This window comes from Moschus berezovskii, chromosome 1 (genome assembly GCF_049115385.1).
Source record: "Moschus berezovskii isolate FMDL1 chromosome 1, NW_MosBer_1.0, whole genome shotgun sequence".
Lineage (NCBI taxonomy): Eukaryota > Metazoa > Chordata > Mammalia > Artiodactyla > Moschidae > Moschus > Moschus berezovskii.
Window position 1 is genome coordinate 90,927,587 of NC_142460.1, and position 27,854 is coordinate 90,955,440.

Sequence of the window (27,854 nt, forward strand, 5' to 3'; positions counted from 1 at the left end):
GGAGGAAAAATTAACCACTGTCCTGACTGGAGAAAATCAACTATCTTGCAAATGCTCACAGTATCTATATGCATTTAATTTCATAGGTACAAGCTGTATTCATTGTAAATAGTCACAGCTTCCATTCGGAGGGGCTAGATGTTGGATGGAAGAGAAGTACCAGATCTTCAAGGCTGCTCCCTTCTCCATCAGTCTTTTGAACATTCAAAATAAAAGCTCATATGTTAGGTTGAGGGGCTGTGGATGGATCCAAATTCTTACAAAATTCTAGACAAAATGAGAGAGGGGAGGGGAACTCTTAGAAAAGAAGTATTCCAACAAAAATGTATAAGAAAATTTAGTTTCGTAAGTGATTAACATTGTTTTAAATATTATTTGAATAATATTATTCAAATAGCTCTTTATGCACTTTGGCTTATTTGATCTTTATCCTCTGAAGTAGACTTCATTTAGTCCATTTCACAGATGAGTAAACTAACCCAGAGAAGTCAAATAACCTGTCAGAGATCACACAGCTCAGAGCAGGAAGAGCCAGACTGTGAACCAAGTCTGTCAGATTCTAAATCCCATGCGTACTCAGCCACTAAAGGCCTTTCTTCAGAGGCAATACTTGAAGTAAGCATTCCACCAGTGTGGAGAAAGGGGGCCTTGAAGTGAGTTCAACGGAAGGTTCACCTCAGGTCGGACCAACAGGCGTCCGTGGGACATGCACTCTCAACTACTGCTGACTGGACCCTGTGTCCAAGCCCACACGGCGCACTTTGTCAATACTTAGAGTCCATGACTAACGGGAAATCAACCACGAGACTTTAAAATAAAAACGACTCAGATTTCCCCAGAATATTCACAGTGCGTTAAGACTCTCAGAGGATGACCTGCTCACCTGGAATACCTGCAGAAGCCGAGCTCAGACCTGGGAAGTGGGGATGTTGTGACCCCTTCCCCGGTCTCCTCCTCAGCCTCTTTATTTTTCTTCTCTCCTGGGGTGCCTCACCTCTCCTCCTCCCCTTTCTCCCCACTCTTCCTCTTTTTCTCCTTTCCTCTTCTGTTTCCCCCCCTCCTCTTCTGTTTCCCCCCCTCGTCTCCGGCCCCTTCTCCACTTCCTCTGTCCTGTCACTCCTCCTTGCAGGAGTCTCCTCTGACAGGCTTTGTCCTTTCAATATTTCAGCTGGTCACACTGAGCAGTGCCAGCTACAGTTCTCTAACACAAATCTCACGAGGACAAGCTATTCACCTTGAAAGTCCTCCCAAGGGAAAGAAAATATTACCAGCTGCACTTGTTACTTTAGAAATTGACCAGGTCGCCTTGAGGTCTGGGTGGGGAGGAGAGGAGAGATTTGCCTTTACATGGGCTGGCTGGAAAGGACCCATGTAAACAGAACCAGGCATCCAACAGTCCTTCCCAGGCCAGACCTAGGTGGGGTCCTAGGGCCTTCAGCAGTCTAGGAGTTATCATCACAACCACTGGAGTTATAGCCCAAGAAATGTATAATTTAAAGAGACCTTAAGGGCATCTGAATTAAGCTTCCCTTTTTACAGCTGAGGAAATAGATGGTGAGAGAAATTAAGTGGTGTGTCTAAAGTCACGTAGATGGTCAGTGTTAGGGACCAACTGGTGGCTAATTATAATAGCTTCCTGATGAAACATAAAAAAGGTCCACGGGGCAGCCAGGGCTGCTGCTGATATAGTAGCCGGGTCTCAGGCTGCCCTGGGGTCTTCACTCAACAGAGGCAAACAGAAAGCACACGGTACTCACCTAATAGTCTGGCCGGGGTAGCACACCCTGCCTCGTGTAGGGGTTCTCCGGCTGATTGTCTCTGGGCAGGTTCACCCTGATCTTAGGGAAGAGGCTCCCCTCTGCTCCTAGGTTGCTAAAGCCAGTCTCCTTGAGTCTCAGATTTTGCGAGTCCTTCTCAATCAAGGTCTCTTCTTCCACATCCCTGCCTTTGTTCTTGAAGCTGTAATTGGTAACAGAAATTAGGATCTGACAGTGGTGGCAAGTTTCTTGAAGCAAATGTTAATATTCTTTTTTCAATATTTGAATTTTTTAAATAATTTCAAATTTACATGTAAGTTACAAAAAAAAAAAAAAAAATCCACAAAGCTCCCATACATCTGTCACACAGAGTCCCCAGCTGTTAACATTCCTGAACCATTTAAGAATAAGCTACAGACCCGATGTCCATTACTGGTAATACTTCAGTCCTTCATTCCGTGTAGATTCCCTGACTCTCCTCGTGAGCTCCATGTTACCATCAAAACCAGAACATTATCCTGACCCAACATTACCATCCATTAATAATTCTGCCTGTCATATTACATTTTGCTAATAATGTCAGTATTCTTCAGTGTGCCTTTGAATTACTTATGGAAATGATAGTAAAAGTTAAAGAAAAAGGATGATTTGTGATATAGTTTTTCATTCAAGCAAAGTCAATCCTATAGAAGCACCTCAATGAATAAGATGAGTTCAAGGCATAAAGGTCTTAAGGAGAAATAGTTTCCCAGGATCTGCTGCGAGCCCTCAAGGACCTCAAATGTAAGCATTCAATGCCAAGTGGAAGGATTTGAGGTGAGGGAGGCACTTGCCTCCCTCCGGCGGTTAACTCTGATCATGACCCTTCTTGCCTTCTGGCCCACAGTCACCTACAGTGCTGCTCTGTTAGAGTGGGTGGTAGGGCCAGAGACATCCATAAAGGCCACAGGGCAGTCCAAGGGTGACTCTCAGACCCACTCACCTGCTGACCCTGATAGCCGGCCTAGCCCACCACAGAGTTCTTCCCTGTGACAACGTTTCTGTCTAAGGTGGCTGAGAAGAGGCTCCCTTCCCTTGGGAGCGGGCAAGAAAGTCTAATTCATGGAGGGATTCAGGAGTAATGAATCCAAGGCTGAGCTAAGAGCAAAATCAGGCTCTGCAGCAGGAAGAGCGAACTGAGAACCAAGGCTGTTCTGGGACACAAGCTCTATTGCAGCCTCTGAGGGCCCTGGAGACCATGGCAGTGAGCTGGTCCACCGTGGAGGAGGCAGCCTTGCTCCGGAGCTGAATGTCCTGGCCCCCCTACCCCTGGGAAAGGGAAGGCCATGTTCCCAGTTCCCAGCTTGGCTTACTTGCAATCAAGTCTCTGGGGAGGAGTTAATAACAAAATGGAGTGAAAGGAAAAAAAAAGAAGAAACAAAATATTTTAGGAATGAAAACTATTTGTCCTCTCACATTACAGTGCAAGAAAACCTATTTGCCAAAATATAAGCTATAAGCCAAATGCTACTTTTAAAAAGGAGATTTTCATTTTTGTTTTAATCAGAGTGGCTTCTCACTTGGCACATCTAGAATGCAATAGATGATAGCATTCCATCCCTGTTAATGGAGGGAACTTTATCTAAATGTAGAATGAATGAATGGACGCTATTTAAGTTTTTAAAAAGGGCACTTAAGGCACCAAACTGAAGAAACACCGTGCAGAGATAAGGTTTCTACTTAAAACCCAGGAGGTTCAGCTGAGGTGTCCTTGTCCTTGTGTTAGTCACTCCGTCAAGTTCAACTCTGTGACCCCATGGACTGTAGCCTGCCAGGCTCCTCTGTTCATAGGATTCTCTAGACAAGATTACTGGAGTGCGTTGCCATGCCCTTCTCCAGGGGATCTTCCCGACCCAAGGATCAAACCCAGGTCTCCTGCATTGCAGGCATATTCTTCATCATCTGAACCACCAGGAATGTTAGGCTATTTGCAGTTGGATTCTGGGCAGGGGTGACTTGATGAAAATTATATTTGACAGTATCAATGGAGTTAAATATTGCTAACAAAATAGTTTTTTGTTTGATTTTTTTTTTTTTTTTTTTTAGCAAATAAAGGTTTATTGTAGGGCAAACAAGGAGAAAGAGTGGCTCCTGCTCAAAAAAACCCCAAACTACCCAAAGTGTTTTTAATGACATCAGAAAATGGTTGCTATGTCACTTTATAGGCTTCCCTGGTGGCTCAGATGCTGAAGAATCTGCCTACAACGCAAGAGACCTGGGTTCAGTCCCAGGCTTGGAAAGATCCCCTGGAGAAGGGAATGGCTACCCACTCCATTATTCTTTCCTGGAGAATCCCATGGACAGAGGAGCCTGGCAGGCTACAGTCTGTGGGGTCACAAAGAGTCAGACACGACTGAGCAGCTAACTCTGATGTCACTTTATGGTATTAAGCAAAAACAAATCTCAACAAAAAATTTAAAAGCACAAAAGATGCAAAATTCATTTTAAACAGTAGCCAAAAACCTAGAAGGATGTATGCCAAAATGTTGGTTGTTTCAGGGTGGTGGGTTTTGTGGGTGATTTTTAAATTCTGCTCTCTTACACATGTTCTATTTTCTTCAGTGAAGCATGTGAAGCTTATAGAATCAGAAGAAAGTTCTGATGATAAAGGGTCAGTGCTATTAGAGAGGTCTGGCCTTCTTTTCCTTCTGTTGCCTGGGAAAGGCTGGGTGTGTTTGGAAACCAGAGTGTAGCTGGTGGCGCTGTGACCCAGGAAAGGGACACTTGGTCCCATACCTCATGGAGACGACGAGTGCAATCACCATGCCAAGAATGAGGATGCCAGCAATGGTGCCCACGATCGTGAGGATCAGCTGAAATGCTGAAAGGGAAAAGAGAAGGGTAGGAGCAGCTTCCCCCAAGCAGACCCCGCCCCCCAGTCTACTGCACAGGTACGGGTATTCCCAGTGGTTTCTGGCTAAGAACACAATGGGGCTCTGGTCTGTGACCCTCCTTCCAGGCCAGGATGAGTGGGCAGTTCACTTCCTTTAACCCTGTGTCCACCGTCACCCCCAACTGTGTCTTCAGAACTCAGTCAGAAGAGACAAACTTGCCAGATGAAAGAAGACCATAAACACAAAGGAGGCCATGGTGGCAGGGCCTTCCCGGGCTTCGCAGGGAGTGGGATCTCACCTGAGGTCCACTCTACCTCCTCACCTCTGCTGCCTTTGCCACCACCATAACTGATTTTGCTGATAAACTTAGGGGAACTAAGTTGGAGTTAAATTTGTCTCTGATAGAGGAGTCAGGTAAACGCTGGATGGGATTGGTGAGGGAAGAGTCTGGAGGTTCATTCCCACTCAGTCTCCTCTAGATCTGCTCTGTTTAATGTTCCTGAGCGCTTAAAATGTCGTCCTGATGTGGCATGTCAGTGTAGCGTACACGGTGGATTTCAAGCACATAGTACGGAAATAAATTGTAAAATATCTCTAATAATTCTTATATTGATTGCCTGCTAAAATGATACTATTTTCCATATAGTGAGTGAAATAAAATTTTATTAAAAATCAATTTCACCTATTTCTCTTTACTTTTAAAACTTTACGTAGAATTTTTAAAATCTGAAATTAAGTCCGAAGCTCATGTTGTATTTTATTGGTCAGTGCTGCTCTAGATCCCTTTGATTCTTCCTGCTCCATGACTGCCCTTTATGCCACCTCTAACTAACCAAGATGCATGGGGTCATTGATCCTTAAGTCTGGAAAAAAGCCTCAAAGGTCATCTGATCCAAACTTCTCATGTTATAGGTGGAGACACTGAAAGCCCAGAAGGAAGAAATGACTTATCAAACCCAGGCTCACAAAAAATACAGTAGAAAAGAAAAGCATTTCTAATCACTAACTTTGTGGCTGGCTGGGAAACTAACAGAAATATTTCCTTCACCTTGGGTCATTGATTGTTTAGTTCATTATATAAAATTTTAAATATAATACAGTTAGTATTGTCCCAGTCTGGTGAGGGTAGGGCATGGGAGGGAACAAAGCAACTGAATTTACAACAACATATCCCAAACTTGGAAAAAGGAAAAGAATTGTTAAAAAACACTAGTAAAACAAAAAGATGATTTGAGTATTTAAATGTCTGGTTTCTAGTTTTGCTCCACTATGAACATAAACATTTTTGAAATACACTGGTCTTTATCCTTTCTAGTAGCAGACAATGAATATTTAATCTAATGCAGGAAACGAATACAATGTTGGGACAACCTTCTTTGGCCTGGGACAAGTCCAGAGGTTCCAGCCTATCTCTTGGGCTGAGTTCTATTCTTTCCCATAGCTGAGAGGCTCTACCTATGACCTAAGGGTGGGCATGGACTGGCCTGACCCAGAAGACAAACTCCAGGCAGATTTTTTTCTCTCTTTATGAAAAAAGTCAGAGACTTTGGGGGACTGGACAGAATTTTGAATGTGGTCAATGTCTGTTTCTCAGAAGCTTAATAACAAAGCAAGACTTTTCTACTCACAGTCTTCACAATTGACTCCACTGTAGCCAAACGCACACCTAAAATACAAGAAGGAATAGGAAACTGTGGTAAAGAACCCATGAAAGCAGGTCAGAGTTCCTCCCCAACCTCCACGTCTTCCATGCATCCTTCCTTCATTGTCTTCTCCCCGTTCTGTCTCCTCTTTCTCGTTTCTTCCTTATGCACCCCAATCTTCCAGGTAAGTACCTTTCACGGCTCTCGGGAAGATTGAGTGGGCACACAATCCTGTGTGGTTCCATTTGCTACCAACTGAATGCTCCATCTTTAGAGCACTGGGAGGATTCATCGGTTTGGGTGAAGCTGATTCCCAGAGGCCTAGCACTTAGTGGGACCCCTCAAGCTGTGAAACCACATGGCTCGCTCTGCTACTTATTTGCTGCCCTGTGAACAGGGACTTGCCATTCATATTCTCTGAGCTTTAGTTTTATCACTTGAAAATGGGGGAATGAATACATTCCTGAAGTTGTTATATGAGAAGCATCACCTACTGTAGTTCCCAGAACACAGATAATGTTCAAAAATTGATGATGGTTGTGGTGATGCTCAGTACCTTATGCCAGTGAACCAACTTCCCAAACCTAAACTCGTACATTATAAGCTCTGTCCTTTTCACCTAGCCTTAGCTATGAAAAGATGGAAAAGGGGTGATTTCTCTTACTCTTGACAAATCCTTCGACTGTCTTCCTTGTAGCCTGGTAGGCACGTGCAGTCAGCACTCCCGTTGCTCCTCACTAGGCATTGCCTCTTGCTCTCTGCATTGCAGTTATCAGAACACGATGGACCCAAAGCTTCAAAAGAGAGTAATTTCTGGGTAATTTTCAGAAACAGCCTCTTCAACCCCAAAGTGACACATCACAGAATACAATTTTTCACATTGCTTTTTCTGGGTGAAACGAGGTGCTCAGTGGCTGTGAAGTGGTACATGGACCTCCTCATCAGCTCTTACCCAAGGCCCCCTTCAGGTCCATAGGATGAAAGCCAAAATTCACATCCCTCAGACTCTGAAATGCACATGGAAGCTTGAGCAGGAAAGTGTGTACTTTGAGAGAATGCAGAAGGAAAGGGGAAGGAGGTGAACCATCTGAAGCAGACGGAACACTTACCAACACACATAGCCATCTGTGGGTTTGGTCTCACCAGCCCCTCTTTGCACTCACATAGTAAACCACTGTCACAGTCATTTTGGTTTTTCGGTTTTTTACAACCATAGTAATCACACAGATCTTGCTCTGAGAGGCACAAATAATTCAAAGACATACTTAGCAAGACAATAGGGATAAGGCAACATGTGAAAACACCCCGTTCCATTGTGGTCATCACTGCCTTTTAACACATTTTGGGATTCCACCAGTGAAAATCCAAGATTCTGAAATTCAGCTCCCCAGTGGGTCTCTTCTGTAAATATTTCCTTATACTAGTCAATTAAAATTAATTGAATCCATGCAGTAGAATTATGTTCAAACTCTCTTTTGCACCTAGCTCTTTGCTGGGTTCCACAAAGGACACAGTAGCTGCATAAGTTTTGGACTCCATCTTCAGAGCGTTACATGTTTGTACCCACAGAAAGCTGCAACCAGCAACTTGTGGCACAGACTTTAAGTACAATGGGAGTTCAGGGGCTCAGATAGCCAAAGATAACATGGAGAAGGTGGAGATTGGGCTAAATCTTGAAAGAGAGGAAAGGTTTGAATAGTCCGAGGCAAAGTCTAAGTGAAGTAAACAAGCCAGGAAAAGAAGGCAAGGCTTGTTGTCTGGGAGTGATGGGCCTGCACTTGGGCAGGGGAGAGGCAGTGAGGTGAGGTGGAAGGAAATAGAATTCTCGGCTCTGCAGTTGATTGTCTGGAGGCTTTTTGTTCAATCATTTGATTTTTGGTGGGTTCAAGGTCCCTTCCACCTGTGAAATGGGGCTAATGCAAGTATCTATTATAGGAGAGACTCAAATAATCGTTCCTTTGTTCATTCATTGGTATAGCAGGGTTAGAAGGCTAGGTTAAGGCCACTGACTTATCCTACAAGTCTGAGAATCTATTGTAGATTCTGAGCAGAAGCATGGCAATGAGAAAACCATCTTTTAAGAATGTTAGTCTAGAAACAGATTGGAAGGCATTAGGGACAAAAAGATGAATCTAAGAATAGATTAGGGAGAGAGAATAGGAGCAGGTAGAAGACAAGTGGTTACTCTCTTCCAAACATCCAAGCCTGTAACTAACCTTCCTTTATCACCTGTTGTTTGAAATGCCTCTAAATAAAAACGCAGAGAAAGAGATTTTACAACTGTTGATACAGAAGACAGACTCTGTCTTTGCTGCAGAAATGAGAGAACAGCAAAAGGTGTTTTCTCTAAAAGTTTTGAGCTCTCGCTTCCACGTGCTGGGCAGTTCTTGCTCCTGTGGCCATCTCTAGCTGGCATCATTTGGTAATCTGAGAGCACATGCCTGGTCTCAGAGTGGAGAGATGCTGAGAGGAGTTGTCAAACGAACAGTTCTTAGAGCTGAGGCCGAATGGTTTCAAGTCTGCCAGGCTCAGAGCTAAGGCATTTCAAGTAGAGCCAAATGAAAGAACTGAAAAGGGAACCCTAACTCTATCTTGAAGAATGCACTGGTTATTTTCATTTGATGACCATTATGAGTGGTCCATCCCCAAGCTGATGGGGACTCTCAAATTCCTCACACTTGCTAGAAGTCTCATCTAGCCAAAAGCAGGGTGTACAGGAAAGTTTTTGTCTTGCCCTGCTGACAATTTCATCTTCCAGGCAGGTATAGCTATTCTGACTACATGAACTGCTGCTGCTGCTAAGTCACTTCAGTCGTGTCCAACTCTGTGTGACCCCACAGACGGAAGCCCACCAGGTTCCCCCGTCCCTGGGATTCTCCAGGCAAGAACACTGGAGTGGGCTGCCATTTCCTTCTCCAAAGTGTGAAAGTGAAGTCGCTCAGTCGTGTCCGACCCTTAGTGACCCCACGGACTGCAGCCTACCAGGCTCCTCCATCCGTGGGATTTTCCAGGCAAGAGTACTGGAGTGGCTTGCCATTGCCTTCTCCGCATGAATTGCTACTCTGGACCAAATTCTGACCCCCAAAGAGAAATTTATTGGCAGGTAGAAGTGACTGGTTCCTTGGAAGACAAGGAGCAAGTGATAGCCAGAAACAGGAGTATGACTTTGAGAGAGTAAATATGGAAATGTTCAGAAAGGCTAAGGTGTAGTTCCATGGTATGAGACTCTGGAAGATGAAAACAGTTCAGGAAAGTAAGAAGCTTCGAAAATGTAATCCTAACTGTGCAGCTGCAAATGACTCCCAATGACCTATAAAAAAAAAAGTGGGAGAAGGCCAGGTAATTTAAGAAACTGGCATGGTTTGCACAGGAAGTTCTCAGAGGAGAGACGTAAACAAAATATAAAAAGAAAGTCCTGAAACCAAAGGTGGAATATTAAAAGTATGACAGTCCAGAGTCCCAAAGGAGTTCAGGCTTGTTACAAGCAAAACCCAAAACAATGACTACAAAGAGCATAGGGTTAAAAATAAAAAATGAGCAAATAAAGAGTGTGTATGTTTTCCACGTCACAGGGGCTCATGGAAAGGCCAGGCCTGGTTGGTGTGTTTATGAAACAGCAAAGGTGAACTGTTATAGCTCTCCTGTGGGCATGTGGATCTGGCTAAGGGGAAACTATGCAGGTAAAACTTTCTACAAGCATTTGGAAAGCTGTAACTTGGTATAGAGCTCTCTTGTTTCCTCCTTTCTTCATCTTTCCCAGTCCAGAGGCTATTTATCCAAGGCCACCTTCGAAGAAGAGGAAGAAACTAGTCAGTTTGATGACTTCGAGGATGGTTATAAATGAGCAGAAGTCAAGTGACTGGGGAAAGGGAGGGAGGAAGAAAGGACAGTTTCAAAGAAAACTCGGAGATGTCTGTGGATTCAATTATCCAGTTCTTCTGGCCCCCTTCACAAGTAAAGTAAAAAATTTACTTATAAAAAATTACTTCTATTTATTTATAATAGAAAATGTAGATAGGTCTTCAGGTAAATGTTGAATAAAATTATTTAATACTTACGGTCATATCCTGAAAATTCACTTGAGTGTGTATCAATCGCATTTCTAATGGCATTTGATATAGTTGTCTCATTTTCCTTTGTAGTTTCTGTAAAAATGTTTACTACTGTTACGTCAACAACCTGGTTAGCAGCACGCATTTCAGATCTTGCTGAAGTGGATATGCTAAAAATGAAATGAATCCATCACTTGATGAATTGAACTAAAGCATCACCAAAGCGGTCTTCAAACCTCCCAGACTCTCAAATCTCCCAGAGTTAGTCCCAACCCATTGTTTTATATCCACAGTTGAGGCTCAAAGAGGGAGGCCTGGGGTTACTATAAGATGGCCATTTATAGACTTAGAGATCTCTATTCAACATGCATTCAGAGGAAATCTAGGGCTACAGTAAGGTCCTATTGGAAGACACTTAGAAAAATTGTGGACAATCATTTCTAGGTGCCTGGATTGAACCAGAAGTAGAATCAGTGACATGTGAAATAGTAAGCTGCCATTTTCTGTAGAAAATCAAGAGTCGATTTCCTGATGAGCTGTAAAATATCAGATTTGTGCCTTGAGAGAGACAAAAGGGTATGCATTCCTTTCTGCACACAGAGCAGTAATCAACCATATTAAGTCTGGATCATTCCCAGAAAGGGCCCAGAAAGCCAGCAGGCAGCTTCAAAGTGTGTGTGTGTGTGACTAGGCCTGGGCACACCTGACCTAGAGGCGAACTGATCCCAAGAAAGGAGGGACCATGGGGAGCATCAGACGTGCACGCATGCTAAGCTGCTTCAGTCGTGTCCAACTCTTTGTGACCCTATGTACCATAGCCCACCAGGCTCCTCTGTCTGTGGGATTCTCCAGGCAAGAATTTTGGAGTGGGTTACCATTCCCTTCTCCAGGGTAGTCTTTCCAACCCAGGAATGGAAACAGCATCTCTTTAGGTCTCCTGCCTTGGCAGGTGAGTTCTTTACCACTAGCGCCACCTGGGAAGCCCGGGAAGCATCAGAATGTAATACCAAATCACACCTTGCTGCAAGACATCATAAGGGTCTTTCCCTCTCTCTAACTAGCACTACAGTTTGGGGTCCTGAGATCAGCTATGCCAAGTTCTAATTCTTTCATTTATCCAAAAAAAATCAAGTGATACAACTACCGAGAGAGAGAAAAAAAAAGGACTTCAAAAGACTTCTCTCTCTGACTTGTGGCCATGTGTTTTTAAGACTCAGGATATATTTTTGCAGTCCTATTTTTTTCCTATTACTCCATTCTGACTTTTGAATAAATACGAAAGTTTGAAAACACAGCCAACCCTACTTAGATAATGTTTGCAGCTATATGGGTTCTGTGGAACAATCCAGAAAATCCAAAACATGAACCAAATTCTGTTTTTAGGAATGATCACCTCAAAAAAAGGAGTCCAAAAACCAAGGTTGGCTTTAGAATCTTAAAGTTTCATGATTTGTTCATGGTAGGACTCAGAGATAACAGAGGAAGGTGCCAGGCAATGAGAAAGGGGTACCTGGTACAAACTCTTCTTTATCAGTTGAAAGGTGACCAGAGATCTGTGGTATAATTTTGCAGTGGGGCTAGGAAAGAAATGCCATCCATAATTCATTCATCATCTGAAGAACCTACTAGCATATAGTTCAGGAGGCAAGATATTACTCATGGAAGAGTTCAAGGAAAGGATGGAGTGGCCGTGTACTCAAGTGACTAAAAGTTATCATATGCAGAACCAGGGGAGAAGGTGATGGCACCCCACTCCGGTACTCTCGCCTGGAGACTCCCATGGATGGATGAGCCTGATGGGCTGCAGTCCATGGGGTCACTAAGAGTTGGACACGACTGAGCGACTTCACTTTCACTTTTCACTGTCGTGCATTGGAGAAGGAAATGGCAACCCACTCCAGTGTTCTTTCCTGGAGAATCCCAGGGTCAGGGGAGCCTGGTGGGCTGCTGTCTATGGGGTCGCACAGAGTCGGACATGACTGAAGCGACTTAGCAGCAGCAGCAGCATTCAGAACCAGGGCCCTAGCCTCCAAGTTAAGAACCCAGAGATCTAGACCCAGGGGAGCCACCATCTTCTGTGGCCTAAGACCAGTCCTAACTTCCCTCAGCCCGAGTGTCCTCCTCTGTCCAAAGAGAGATTGGAGTGTAGGAGGAATTCTGGGGATCCTTCCAATTCCAACATTCAGACAGTAAATAAAGAGCTTGGGGATTCCGAGGAGAGAGCACTGGTCTGGAGCCTAAGAAATGCCCTCTGAAGTGAGACTGAGGTCCATCTGCCTGCCACTGCCCCCAAGCTGGGGGAGTTGCTCCTCTCAGGACACTGAGTTCACAGGTAAGGTGTTGTCACCAAACTCCCCTGGCTCCCTTTCAGTAACTCCCTAAAAATGGAAGGAGTGCCACAGTTTCAGGGAACCACTCCCCACCAAATGACTCCGTGGGACCAGCTCTCCATCACACTTGCAGGGTCCCCTATTCTGGAAGGCAAACGATGGGAACTAATACATGTTGAAACTGACTACGTGCCAGGTGTTTTGCACAGGGAAGCTTTCCAACGGTATCTCATTTGCTCCCCACAGGGTTCTGGGAAAGTTGATCACAGTAAACCAGATATACAGATTAGGTAACAAAAGTTCAGAGAGGTTAAAACACCCACCCAGTCAAATAGCAATAAGGTGCCAAGGCCGGGATTCAAGAAGAGGTTTACCTGCTACCACTGCTGTCATACCTCACTGTTCCTGCTTTTATCCAGTCATCCTGATGCATGAACTCCCTGTTGTCCCCTAAACCAAGCCTAACACCCTTCAATGATGTATAGCCTTCAGTATTGTCTGCTGTGTCTCCAGCTTCCAGCCATTGTGTTGGGGCCCAGCCTCTCTGCCTGCTGCCTGTACCGTGCTTCCCCTTAGACTGCCTCCTTGCTCATCACCAAGATCAAAACTCACTACTTTTAGCGGGTCTTCTCTGAATTCATCTTTTTCCACAAAGGATTTGACAAAGTTTATGAAGATAGATGTGATAATAAAAGCACAGAAATAAAAATACATTACAGCTGCTTGTTCTGCATGATTCTGTTTACCTTAGAGAGTTCTTTCCTGAGCCTGCAGCACTTGTGTATCAATATGCTTCAGAGAAGGCCAAGATGGAATCACTAATTTCTTGAGAATCCTCTACCTTTTTGGGTTTCCAAACAGCACACAGCCCTGGTCACTACATGCTGATACTCTCACTGCATGCCTGTTCTTACTGTAGAAAGAGCTCACGACAGGCCCTTCAGTGACCAGTCGGGTGACTGGGGTCTTCCCATCTGCCTCATTCCCCCCTGTGAAGGAAGAGATGGCCATGAACCATTCATTCTCCTCCGGGCCCCCTGGGATGCACATTCCAGGGAATAGCCAGGTGTGGTTTGTAGCCAAGGGATCAAACTGAACAGATTCAGGTGATGTCCTGGACCATGTGAGCAAGTTGCTAAGTTGCTCACAGGGAACATCTTGCTATCCCTAGGCTATACTCTGCCCACCCAGGCCAGGGTCAATGTGCATCTGAGTCAGGGCCCTTTGTGGTACTCAGACTGACTACCTCTTCTTGACTTGTGACTGGCCACCCCAGGACTTCAGTGCCATATGGGGAATGCAAGAGGAGACTACAAGTTAGGGAACACAGCCTGCTTCCAAAGTACTCCATGAGTCCACAGCAAACTTACCTCACTTTAACAATTACAGTCTGTCCGTAATCAGAAATGTTAAATGTATCTTTAAACTGTGGAGAAGAAGAACAGATTTAATAACAACTACGGGAAAAGTAATAGTATATCTAGGTTTTTAATATAAACCCATTTCTAAACTCATTTATGTAACACAGCAAATTTATTCTTTACATGTGCTCTAACACCTTTCAGTAATTTCTGCTCTAAAATAGGATGATTCTGGTATAAGTCAGAGCTACCCAGGAAAGAGATGGAAACCTGAAGCACTCAAATCAACACTCTTAAATATAGCGTGACTGACTTGTTTTCTCTTTTCAAAGTCATGTGAAGTTTTGCATCTTTGTTAGACTTACCTATATGCATACTTCATACACTCATCAATTTACCCAAGGAAGACTTAAATGCTTGCCTTCCCAAGGCATTATGCCAGAGACATAGATTACTAAGATGGGCAGACCCAGCCTATGATCAAGTTACACCATGTAACCTCAGATTACACCATGAAGCTGACAGAGGTAAGTGCCAGAGATAATACCATCTACCATGGAAGTTCAAAGAAGTGCTCTTCCAGTCTCAGAGCACAAGACAGGGCTTCATAAAGGAAACGGGCCATAAAGCATTTCAGTAGGTGGCACAGGTCCAGGGAGTAGACAGAGCAAGGAATAGCTCACACCAATGCTTGGGAGCAGTGTGGCTCAGAAGACAGCTGAAGGGTCAAGTTTCTCCATTTGTCAGTGTTTGCAAAATTCAACTTCTTTGAACCTCATTTTCTCACTGGGAAATTTGAGACAGCAGTAATTCCCACTTAACAGGGCTCTAATGTGTAGAAAATGAGATGGAATATATGGTATATAGCTTTGTGAGCTGGAAGTGGCTCCAGCACTGGTAGATCTAATTAGGCCTGAATTGTGTTCTAAGAGCAAACAACTCTAGATATCGTGAACAAGTCCCAGAGATGAAGCTGGGACCTCTGGCAGGGGTGAGGTGGAGGCAGGGTGGAGGTACCAGCTAGAAGGTAAGTTATTTGATGCCAAGAATGGGTTCATTTTCTCTTTCTTATGATACCATCCACACCTGCCCATCCCCAACTTCCATCCCATAGCACTCAGCATAGGGCCATCTCCAAGAAACACTTAACAAACAAAAGCTGACTGATGATTGAAGAAATTAAATGTGAAATCATAACCTTGGACATGTCTTCCTCTCTTTGGACCTCAGTCTTGATATTTATTACATGATTGTTGAACTGGGTTGGTGCAATTTTTCATAATTTAAGAATTTTATTATTTTTTGCCACACTTTAAAAGAGCATGGCAACCAGTGTAATTTTAAGAGATATTAAAACATTTCTCTTATTCTAGTCAAATTCAAATAAATTTGATACTCTAGTTAAGGCTGAGCAACCTTGTATCCAGAATATGTCTGTATTCCTTTTAATTCTTTTAAATATCAGGAAGAGATGGTATTTCTGTAAACCATCAGAACACTGGGAGTCTACATGGGATCAAGTTCATTGGATGACCTCCAAGGTTCTATCCAGCTCCACTGTTGACCATTGGCCATTTAAATTTCTTAATCTCCAAAAAAAGATTGCAAAATTAGCATGTGGCATAGGAAAAAGGTTTTCCTTTTCGTTTTTCCTTCTTCCAGGTCATCCTTTGAGGATTTGAGGATATACACTTACTGATCTGAAGGGCCAAAAAGACTGGGCATGGGGGCAGGAATTATGCAAACAGGCCTGCCAGGCCCCCACTGCACAACAGAGCCAGCAGGTGAGGAGAAGCAGCCCTGAGGGTCAGGCAGGTCTGGGTTCAAATTCCTCATCCTCACTCATCAGCTGGGTGACCTTCGGTCAGTTTACTTAGCCTTCCTGATCCTTGACTACCTACCTCATCTGCTAAACAGTATCATAGTACCATCTTCCCCATGTGGCTACTGTGTGAATTAGAAATATACATAAAATGCCAGGTACAGCATAACAAGGAAACTTCAAATCCCTATGCAGCCTGTCCACTTGGATCTAGCTCGGGACAAGATAGACCCTAAGAGACTTCTCAGGGCCTGAGCTGGCACTGCCCCGGCTACATGGTCTGCTAAGAGGACATTAAAGAAAGTACACTGTCTTTCTTTCTTTTCCTATCTCCAGGAGTTGCAAAGGAGTTCTGGCATATCCCTTTCAGATTAAAAGTTTCTTGGATATTATAAAGTGCTCTATCCCCTCCCTGGCACCTCTGGGACCATCAAGACCTGACTGAACAAGTCACTAAACTAGACTCTGAAGACCAGGGGCCTAGATCTGTAGCAGGAAAAGGCTTCTGGACACTCATATACCCAAATCATGTTGGGAAATGCAGTGGCCACAGTGGCCAGTGCTCACTAAAGCCACATAAGACAACTGAAGGATTCCCTGGAAATGGAAACACCGGTGTTGCTTATCCTCAATGTGCCAAATATTGCCTGAGCAGGAAATTGGAATGTGGATCCAGGGTAAGAAGCTAAGTCACGGCCAGCAGGCCCCTCATGCACAAGAGGTAAGGCAAAGGGGCTCGGGCAAGCCTGGGATACAGCAGACAGCTTTTATCACAGCAATGCCAGGCACCGGCTGTTTGGTCATGAGCACATGCTCTCCCTCTACTATCTGTAAGATCATTTGGATAATATTTTTTCATGTTTTACCAATTCTAATAACAAAACTCTCTTATAATGATGTAATTTCAAATGGAAACACACAGTCATAGAGTAAAACGTTAATTGTTTTTCAAATTTGTATAAAATGCTTTATTGGTTTCTTTAAAAACACAAAAGCCATAAAGCATGGTAGCTTCTACTTTAGAGCCTCTAATCTAATCGAGTTTCATTTGAAAACTGAGAAGACAAGATTAAGAGTTAGTGTCATGCCAAAAGCACACACAACTACTAAAACACAAAACTGACAGAACTCACATTCATTCTTATGCTGTACAACAGGGATCTTTGACATCTTTTGAGTTTTGACTTAAAAGGTGTGTCTTCATCCTCTTTACATAATTTTTATTTTTTTTCTTGATCTTTTACTTATGTATTTTTTCTAAATTTAATAAATGGTACAAAGCACAATGCCATAAACATAACAGTTAAAATATCACCAAATGAAAAAAATACTATGGAATACACAGTTGCAAAAAGCTACATTAAGTTATTTTACAACTGCCTTAAGCTGCAAAAAGAAAAAAAAACTCAATGCCTTACCTAAGTTATCCCTCTCTCAAAATAATGCCATTTATATTATAAACCACGAGCTCCCCATCAAAAGACGGGAACTGCTTTTGTTAATTCATATATATATGACTGTATCACTTTGCTATACACCTGAAACAAACACAACACTATAAATAAAATATAGTACAATATAAAATAAAAATAAGTAACAGATCTTTGGGGCTTTACACTGAGTTAGAGTTCCTATCAGAGGGATAACAGCACCACAGCCGCACTGAATCCTCATGAAGGAGGCACACAAATGACTGGATTACAAGAGTTACAGGAATGAGAGCAGCTCACTTCCCAGAAACTACAGCTCACAGAAAACCAACAAAGGCACGAGATCCAGACCATTCACTTATGAATGTGTAAAACTCAAGAAAGTCCACATCACTCCTACAACATGTTGAAAGTGCCTCAGAATTCACACAATACCAACTTTCTCATGGTTCTGGTTAAATTACGTATACCAGTTTATAACAAATGGCAAAATCTGTAACTCTGTTCAAAGTTTTAAAAAATTACTTAAGAATAATTTCGTGTATTTCTATGCCACCTTTATAGTTCTGGTTTCTCATTTTTTAATTAGTAAATTCAGCGTGCAGGCTAATTTATACACTTCCGGAAGAAACGGCCTCTTAAATCCACAGTGTTGAGGTGGGGAGCCCCCAACCACATCAGATTCATTTTACATCCTCTTTACATAATTTTTAATCTGTCACTAGATGTACTTTGTGGTCCATTTTCATGGCCATCATGCTTCCTGGGCCCCCATTAAGACATTAGTTTTTTCAAGTCTTTCTTCACCTAGAGTTCTGAGAGACATTTCCAACCTAATATTTTTCCCTTCAAAACTAAATTTTGAGAAACACTGGCTGGACACCCTCTCTGAGACCTTCCAGACCTTCCTGACATGTGGGTCCAGAATAGAGGTCTCCATCTCCTCCATGTCAACACACACACTCACAGTAATCAACGCGAAATGAAATTTGTTCATTTTGACCTTTCTGACAACGGGATAAAGAAGTAATGTTTATTAATTCCGGAGTTCCTCTTCCAGATGTTAAAGAAGCCAGACTAGTCTAGAAATGTATGCAAATGTATGCAAAAGGAAAAAATACAATTTTTCAATTTTTTTCCCTCCATTTCTATGGAAATAATTTATTTTAAAACAGCATTACATTTATCTGCCCACTCAATCAGCTCTGTAAGAAAGAGTATGGCATGGCTAGAAGTGGCTTTTGAAGGCCCTTGTCCGTGCCAGGTATTACCTCTGGTTGCGGGATCACAGGGAGGCCCCCAGGTCCTAGAGGAAGAACCCAGGCAACCAGGAAGCCGTGGCACTGGGAATTTGGAACAGCTACTGTTTGCAGACCAATAAGGGTGCATTTCACCGTTTGAAACACTGGGATAGCCGTACCAACCTGTACCACCCAAATGCCAGTCTATACAAGTCAGTGTTAGAATAAAGAATATTTACAGAGAAAGGATGTTTGGAAAATACTTACAAATGTAGTAACTTGAATGTATAAACTCTGATATGCCTCAGAAGTTTTATTTTCAAAGTCAGATGTGTATGATATTTTGACCTTAATTGTACCAGGGAATATCTTTCCTGAAATTCAAGCAGAATCTTTCTGTGATATTCAATGTAAAGAAGGTCCGTTTTGCTTAGAGCATAGATTATTTTTTAATTCTAAACATATGAAGATACTACAGTAATTCTGAAAATATGAAAAACATTACCCCAAACCCAACCTCACCTATCACAATTATTCTCATTTTGGTATATTTCCCCCAGCTCTTTTGTGTGTGTGTTTGTGTCTAGTTTATATAATTGCAAGTTTATATCATGAGTCTTCTTTACTTACCACTGGAAAAGACTCTGATGCTAGGAAAGATTGGGAGCGGGAAGAGAAGGGGACGACAGAGAACGAGATGGCTGGATGGCATCACCGACTCGATGGGGGTGAGTTTGGGTGAACTCCGGGAGTTGGTGATGGACAGGGAGGCCTGGCGTGCTGTGATTCATGGGGTCACAGTCGGACACGACTGAGCGACTAAATTGAACTGAACTGAATAGTAAACATTTTTCCAAATCATTACTCGGTCTTCATAATTATGATTTTAAATGATATATAATATTCTATGAAACACATCTCTTCCTTCATTGAGGCAGTCACTCTTTGTTTTCAATGCTTTTAATTATTCAAAAGGAAAAAAAGTTTGCACAAACATCTCAATGCACAACACTTTTCTATATTTGGGGTCATTCCCTTAGAGTGGATCCCCAAAATGAGATTACTCGTGCTAACAACAGGAACAGCCATTTGGCCTTGGGGATATCTCTAACCCATGTGCCAACACAATGCATTCATTTCCAGTGCAGTTGGCAAGAAGTGATATTTCTTTCTCATAAAACAGACAAAAACATATAGCTCAGGAAACAGCCTTGGACTTTTATAGCACCAGCTGATCTAACCAAAAAAGTGTAGTGTCAATTTGCTCTTAAAGTCCATTTCCAGAGCTGCTGCTGCGGCTAAGTCACTTCAGTCTTGTCCGACTCTGTGTGACCCCATAGACGGAAGCCCACCTGGCTCCCCTGTCCCTGGGATTCTCCAGGCAAGAACACTGGAGTGGGTTGCCATTTCCTTCTCCAATGTGTGAAAGTGAAAAGTGAAAGTGAAGTCGCTCAGTCGTGTCTGACCCTTAGCAACCCCACGGACTGCAGCCTACCAGGCTCCTCCATCCATGGGATTTTCTAGGCAATAGTACTGGAGTGGCTTGCCGTTCCAGAGCTGAGACGTTCTTATGTCTCCAAAAATACAATTTGGTGTTATGGTACAAGCAAATCCTATGTCAAAAACTAAGCCAAAGTCAGAGACCAGGTTCCTGGCTTGTCTGACTGTCGTTTTAGGAAATCACCTCATTTTGTGTGAGTGTCCCCATGTAACAGCACTGCTTTGTATTTATGCAGTCTTTGTAGTTTTACACACCTACACCTATCATTTTACACACCTACCTTTCTACACCTATCATTTTCATTTTGACCCCATGGCACTGATCTTTCAACCAGATAAAGTGAAGGGACCCATTCCCTCCCATACCTCTAGAACTAGTTCACATATCTGAATTGGTCCATTTCCTCTCCCACTAGGTTCCACTGAGATAAAGACAGAAACTTTTTTTCCGCTTGACTGGCCTTTGCTGCCTCCAAATTTTCTTCTCCTTTTAATGTTCCAGAAGCTCTTTTTGTCATTATTTTAACTTTTCTATTCCCTTTAGGCCTGAGATGCACATCTCCATTGCTCATCCTTTGTAACTCACCTTTATTGCATGTGGAAGACTTATAGTAATATCCTTCTGAACACAGGCAGAAATAATCATTATGCAGATTAACACACAAAGAACCACCCTTACAGGAATCCTCTTTGCAAGGTGTGCTGGGACCTGAGATACAGTAGAAAGAGATTAAAAATGCACAAGTGACAACAAATAACACCTGGAAATATACTTTTAAATCTTCATGTCTCCCTCCTGGGCACTTACTATTACTTGGCTGTGTTATGCCATGGTATACCCTTAGAACAGCTAGAAACAAACCCATATTTTCTTATGTCTCTAGGAAGATTGTTGCTAAAATTCTAGAGCCAAGTACTTGTCAATAGTAAAGGTCAGAGGTTGGTGAGTAACAGTCTTCTCAGAAAGAGATCCCAGTGTTCTAATTGCAAGGAATAAGGAAATACTTTGGATTTCACAGATCCTCCAGAACTTTGATGTCCGCTCCTCTAATACTAGGTGGGGTGCTCCAAAATCATTTTAGAGAAAGCACCATATTTTTTTAGGAAGATATGAATGACTGACTTACAGGGATGACCAGGCAAAAAACTCTCCCCCACCCAAAACTAGATATTATACTCTGGTTAGCGTATGTGGTATACAGAGCTATGAGGAAAGGGAAGAGAATAACGTGGATTAACTCAGTGAAAATTTTAAGAGGAAGTGATGAAGGGCCACTCTACTTTCTGGCTTTCTGAGTGGATGACTGAATAAATGGTGAAAAGAATATTACTATGGTTTCTATACCACTGGCGAGGATTCCTAGATCAGAAAGTGTGCAGCATCTTTCCTATCTTTGGAAAACTGACGGGATCCAAGAAGAGAAATCACCAGTTAAGCCAAATGGCGATCTTGGCTAGCCATTTCCCTCTGTCAAATGAAATGATTCTGAGCTTTGATTTCAGAATAGGTTGAATGACTGACAACCTTCAGAGCCGTCTTAAAATTCTTATGATTCCATAGGTGGAAATCATTGCTCAAAAAAAAAACTACATATAAGGTACAATGTATATAACATGGTCTCTTTTTATTGAAGTATAGTTGATTTACAATGTTAGTTTCAAGTGTACAGTATAGTGAATCAGTATTTTTGCAGATTATACATTAGAAGTTATTTCAAGATAATGGCTATAATTCCCTGTGCTATATAATTATCCTTGTTGCTTATCTCTTTTAGACATAGTAGTTTGAATCTGTTAATCCCATATTCCTAATTTGTCCCTCTCCCCTTTGGTGGTTTGGAGAAGGCGATGGCAACCCACTCCAGTACTCTTGCCTGGAAAACCCCATGGATGGAGAAGCCTGGTAGGCTGCAGTCCATGGGGTCACTAAGAGTCGGACACGACTGAGCGACTTCAATTTCACTTTTCACTTTTATGCATTGGAGAAGGAAATGGCAACCCACTCCAGTGTTCTTGCCTGGAGAATCCCAGGGACAGGGGAGCCTGGTGGGCTGCCGTCTGTGGGGTCGCACAGAGTAGGACACAAGTGAAGTGACTTAGCAGCAGCAGCCTTTGGTGGTTACCAAAGTTTGTTTTCTCTATCTGTGAGTCTGGAGAGGAGGGAGATTTAGTTTGTACTGCATATACTTTTGCCCCATTTAAGCTATTTTATCTATAACTATGGACCTAATTCACTTTTATTAAAAAATAAAATAGTGCTAGTGAGGAATTCTCATACTGGTGGGAATATAAATATAAAATATAGCCATTTCAGAACAGGTTGGCAGTTTCTTACAAAACTAAACTTAACTATATGACCCAGCAAGTGCAAGCCTTAGTATTTACCCAGTATAAATGCTAAGTATTCACTTAGTATTTACCAAGCTTTTTCCACTCAAAACCCTGCAAATGAATACTTAGAACAGTTTTGTTCATAATTGCCAAAACTTGGAGGCAATCAAGATGTCATTCAGTAGGTAAGTGAATAAACAAACTTGTACAACCAGACAATGGAATATTATTCATGTTCAAGCCTTGAAAATCAACATGGCGGAATCCTAAACGCATATTACTAAATGAAAGCAGCCTATCTGAAACGGCTACATACTGTGTGATTCCAACAACATGCCATTCTGAAAAAGGCAAAACTGTGGCAACAAAAGATCAGCAGTTGCCAAGGGTTAGCAGGGAAGGAGGGGTGAATAGGCAGAGTACAGCAGATTGTTGCTGCTGCTGCTGCTGCTGCGTCACTTCAGTCGTGTCCGACTCTGTGTGACCCCATAGACAGAAGCCCACCAGGCTCCCCCGTCCCTGGGATTCTCCAGGCAAGAACACTGGAGTGGGTTGCCATTTCCTTCTCCAAAGTGTGAAAGTGAAAAGTGAAAGTGAAGTTGCTCAGTCGTGTCTGACCCTTAGTGACCCCACGGACTGCAGCCTACCAGGCTCCTCCATCCATGGGATTTTCTAGGCAAGAGTACTGGAGTGGCTTGCCATTGCCTTCTTGTTAGGAAGGTGAAATAGTCTTCATGATAACCTATAGAATATACAACACCGACAGTAAACCCTCATGTAAACTGGACTTGGGTGATTATGATGTGTCAGTGCAGATCCATCAGTTGTCACAAATGTACCCTCTGATGAGGAATGCTGATAATAAGGGAGGCTGTGCAGGTAATGGGGGCAGGGAAATATGGGAAATCTCTCTACATTTCTCTCAATTTTGCTGTGAATCTAAAACTTCTCTAAAAAATAAATTCTATCTAAAAATAATATCTTTAAGAGCAAAAGAAAAAAAAAGGCTACCTGGACACAGGAGGCATAGTGCAGTATCACAAACAACAATAAGGGTCAGCTCTCTAACAGGGTGTTAACCAATATTCTAAGTAAAGTAAATGGCTTTTTAACAAAGCCTTAATCACATTGCAAGGATGATTTGGAAAGGCCTAGGGAAGAAATCGAGTGCAGCACCATTTTGGATATACTGGTCAGATAAATCCCAGTGTGGCTTTCTCCTTGGCAATAAAGGACAGACTTGGTAGCATTTCTGTGTGCCAGGAATAAAGTCATAGGATGTTACAGTGGGAAAAGGATTTTGTGGCTATTTAGTTCAATAATCTCTTATTACGGGTGAGTATGTTAAAGCTAAAAGAGAATTGGTTTAGCCCATGCCTCACAGTTAGTGTAGGGCCAGAACACAAGAAGGCTGCCTTACTCTGAGAGAGGATCTAGGGAAGCAGAAATGACATAGAAAAGCTCCCTTTCCTGACTAAGGAGAACTGATTGTGTAGCTGTGTCCCTCCTTACCTAGCTTTCACAGTGGCCCCTCCAAACATGAAAGAAGATTGGGAAGCAGGTTTCAGTGCACCCTCTGGCTCCATTTCCTTAATCATTTATTTCTTAGATCTACTAAAGATTACTGAGGAAGCCAAAAGAAGAATGTATAGGAAGACATCAACTTGCTCTTTGACCCCGGGCAAGTGGCTGCCCTCCCTGGGCCTCAGTTTCCCTAACTGGGAATAACAGGGTTTATCTAGATCCTTTAAACATAGGTTTGAGGACTCTTCTAGAACAGGGGTTGGCAAACTATGACTCATAAGCCAATTCTTGCCAATCCTCCTCTGTTTTTGTAAACTAAGTTTTATCAGTACACAATCAGCACATTCATGTGTATATTGTCCATGGCTGCTTTGATGTTAATATGGCTGAGTAGGGTAGTTCTTTAACAGATCTTATTATGGCCCACAAAACCTAAAATATTTATTAGTTTGCCTTCACTGATAAAGTTTACTGACTTCTATTCTATACCAAACTTTGGGAAAAGAAGCAAGTGTTTCCTGTCTCAATAACTTAGGCCAGAGGTCAATCTTCATCTCTTAGACAGTATCCCTAAACATCTGTCCTTTGGCCCTTGGCCCTGGTAATGTCACATGTTTTCAATAACATTTGATGAAGAATCAGGGTAGAACTGACTCCTTTCTTCAGTAGACCGAGGATCTAGTAGTGGGGCTAGAGATCTCATCAGTGCTTATTAGCACCTGACCTCAGAGAAAAGAAACTATTTCCAAAAATCTCCTAGGGAGAGGGAAGCTGCAAAAGTAGCTTTCACAAAGTCCAAGTTTATAAAAATATTCCACATCTGGCAAATAGCTTGAGGAAAGAATAGAATGGATCTGCAGGTAATCTTTTAGCATCTCTGCCATCACTATTAGCCTGTGTGACCCAGACTTTTTAATTCCAGGGTTTTATATCCAAGGACACCTTGGGTTTCTTTATACACACTTCCCTTTTCTGGCAGAACACACATACTCACCATCCTTCGCAATACTATGACTCCTTAGTGAGGAGATCTGAGGGACTTGCTCTTACCTGGAGTATGCATGGTAGCACTAAATGTATTCGAGGTGGTAGCAGGACTTGTACTACTTGTGGGAGAAGTAGGTGTACTCGTAGCAGGGTTAGGAGTTGTACTCTCTGTGGCAACAGTAGATGTACTTGTGTCGGTAGAGGTTACAAGCTCTGTGGTAGTAGGTGTACTTGTGACAGTAGGGGTTGTAGTGGATGTGGTAGAAGTAGGTGTACTTGTGTCAGTAGAGGTTGTAGTGGATGTGGTAGAAGTAGGTGTACTTGTGTCAGTAGAGGTTGTAGTAGATGTAGAAGTAGGTGTACTTGTGTCAGTAGAGGTTGTAGTGGATGTGGTAGAAGTAGGTGTACTTGTGGCGGTAGGGGTTGTAGTGGATGTGATAGAAGTAGGTGTACTTGTGGTGGTAGGGGTTGTAGTGGATGTGGTAGAAGTAGGTGTACTTGTGTCAGTAGAGGTTGTAGTAGATGTGGTAGAAGTAGGTGTACTTGTGGCGGTAGGGGTTGTAGTGGATGTGGTAGAAGTAGGTGCACTTGTGTCAGTAGAGGTTGTAGGATCTGTGGTTGAAGAGGCACTTGAGATGGCACTGTCTTGGTTCACAGCTGGAAGAATAAAGATATCAAGTTTCAGAAAACAAAACACTGAACATATAATGGCAGTTGCTATTGTTTAATACTAATTAGTAATCCATTTTTTCCTGAAAAATAAATGCAGTGGACTTTATTAAAAATAAAAATGCATGACTACTTCTAAAAAAAACTGACATAAATGAAATTAAAAATTGAACAGACAAAACTGATAAAATGTTACTGGGGAGTTCTCTGGTGGGTGGCCTAGTGGTTAGGATTCTGGGTTTTCACTGCCGTGGCCTGGGTTCCATTCCTCATCATGGAACTAAGATCCTACAAGCTGTGCATCATGGTAAAAAAAAAAAAAAAGTTACTGAAAAGTACGATGATGGCAATTGGCCTGTTAGCTCAGCTGGTTAAAAAAATATGAAGTTAATATCATTTATTGCATTAATTAATTATAATTAATTATTATATGTTATTAATTATAATTTATTACTATAATGTGAAATATAATTATATATTAATATAAACATATTATTATGAGATGTAATATCATTTATGTCTGTAGTTGCAGAACTGTCAGTCTGAGTTTAATGTTCCTCAGAGTAGTTCTCAATGAGGACAATTGAAAATGCCACCAGGGGATGCTGTTTACCACCTGTAAGTGGCTTCCTTTTCGTCCTTACAGTTCATGACAATTACCCCAATTTTCCATTACGGGACATATTAGTTGAGGGATGGTAGAGAAGGGGGTATGTTTAGAGAATGATGAAAAATACCCCCATTAAGGTATTTAATGTATCAAATTTCTTTCAAGATGTTTTCTAGTGATGTGTCAGTTCAGTCAGTTCAGTTCAGTTGCTCAGTTGTGTCCGACTCTCCGGGACCCCATGAATCACAGCATGCCAGGCCTCCCTGTCCATCACCAACTCCCGCAGTTCACTCAAACTCATGTCCACAGAGTCGGTGATGCCATCCAGCCATCTCATTCTCTGTCTTCCCCTTCTCCTCCCACCCCCAACCTTTCCCAGCATCAGAGTGCACCCAATGCTTAATTCTAGACACAGGAACTTTTTAAAGAATAAGATGAATGGAGATGATCTTTGCCCTAAGGGCTATGGTAATCATCAAAGTCACCTTTTTTCCACTCTTAGGAATCCCTGGACACATGAAGTAGTAAACTCTTAGTGATCCCATAATCACTTTTCTAGAACCATTAATTGTCTCCAAGAGCTCTGAGAATGATGGTTAGTTTAAAAGAAATAATTAAAAGAAAAATTTTAGTGAGGAAGCTATTCCTAAACTTTCAGATATAGAAAACTTCTGAAGATGCTACCAGATTTCCCCTTGGGTCTGGACACCCCTGGATGGTAGAATCTAGCTCTTCACCTTGAACAGGCCCTGGTTTAACCAGTCAGTCATAGGCAAGGGTTCTTCCAGAAACAAGAGAATAGCTGACCAGCTGGCCATTTTGACGACTGCTGCCCTGCTCCTGCTGCTACTCTCACCTATCAAGGGCTTACCCTGTGCCCAACAGTGCCCATGGAACAGATATGAGCATCAACATCTGACAGAAGTGCCACCAGTACTCAGGGGATTAAGGGATTTGCCCAGAGGTAAACGCTAATTCCCATGTATAAGGGGCAGAAAACTCTTGATGCCACATTCAGGGACTAAACCAGGTCCATGCTCTGCATTAGGACCCAAATGACATTTGGGGGTTAAAGAGAAGGAGATCCTAGGGCACTGAGCCCTTGGAACTACTAAATTGCTCTTGTCTGGCCTCAGGACTTTCAAGGGCAAATCTCAGGCTCTCTGAACCCCAAATCCTAGTCCAGAAATTTCTTTTCACTACTGTTCTATCTGCCTTCATCACAGACTGAAATGCCTTGTGCCTTTGAGCCCCTAGGAAACTTCATCCACAGCACAGTCCACCTAACGGGGCGGTGGGAATTAGTAGCTTAAGCCTGCTGATTCTATCTCAGAGACAACAAACATGATTAAAGGAATGAAAAATTTTTAAGTGTTCCTTACCTAAGGCTGGAAACAGGAGGGCAAAAAGAGCAAGGTGAGCTAAGGCTTTCATTTTGGATGTTCTCGCTAGGTAATCCAGGAAGGAAATGATTTGCCTCCAGCTATCTTTCTTTTAAACTTTCTCTCGGGTTCAAAGTCCAGTCATCAACTGACGTCAAACCCAACAGAGGCAATTACTAGTTAGGGTTTGGTCGTATAACGTAGGTTTCTCTCGAGGTTTTGAGATCAAAGAGGTGAACCAGACCTTACGAATTATTTTTTCTGTCTCATAGTCCAAAATAACTCACGATAGTCCATCCAAACGTCCTTGGGAGATTCTAGGGTGGAGGGGGGAATGTTAAT

The 27,854-nt window shown here is 42.5% G+C and overlaps 1 protein-coding gene across 1 annotated transcript; it reads right to left on the reverse strand.

Moving 5' to 3' along the window:
* Positions 1–94: 94 nt before the first annotated feature.
* MUC13 (mucin 13, cell surface associated) lies at positions 95–27,564 on the reverse strand. The gene is made up of 12 exons (XM_088832123.1): positions 27,513–27,564; positions 24,915–25,508; positions 20,596–20,718; positions 18,777–18,883; positions 14,026–14,081; positions 10,332–10,495; positions 7,383–7,508; positions 6,938–7,067; positions 6,259–6,296; positions 4,533–4,617; positions 1,758–1,959; positions 95–267 (listed from the first exon to the last, which is right to left on the reverse strand). The coding sequence occupies exons 1-11, from the start codon at positions 27,562–27,564 to the stop codon at positions 1,758–1,760; spliced, it is 1,677 nt and encodes a 558-aa protein (XP_088688249.1). The 3' UTR covers positions 95–267.
* Positions 27,565–27,854: the final 290 nt, after the last annotated feature.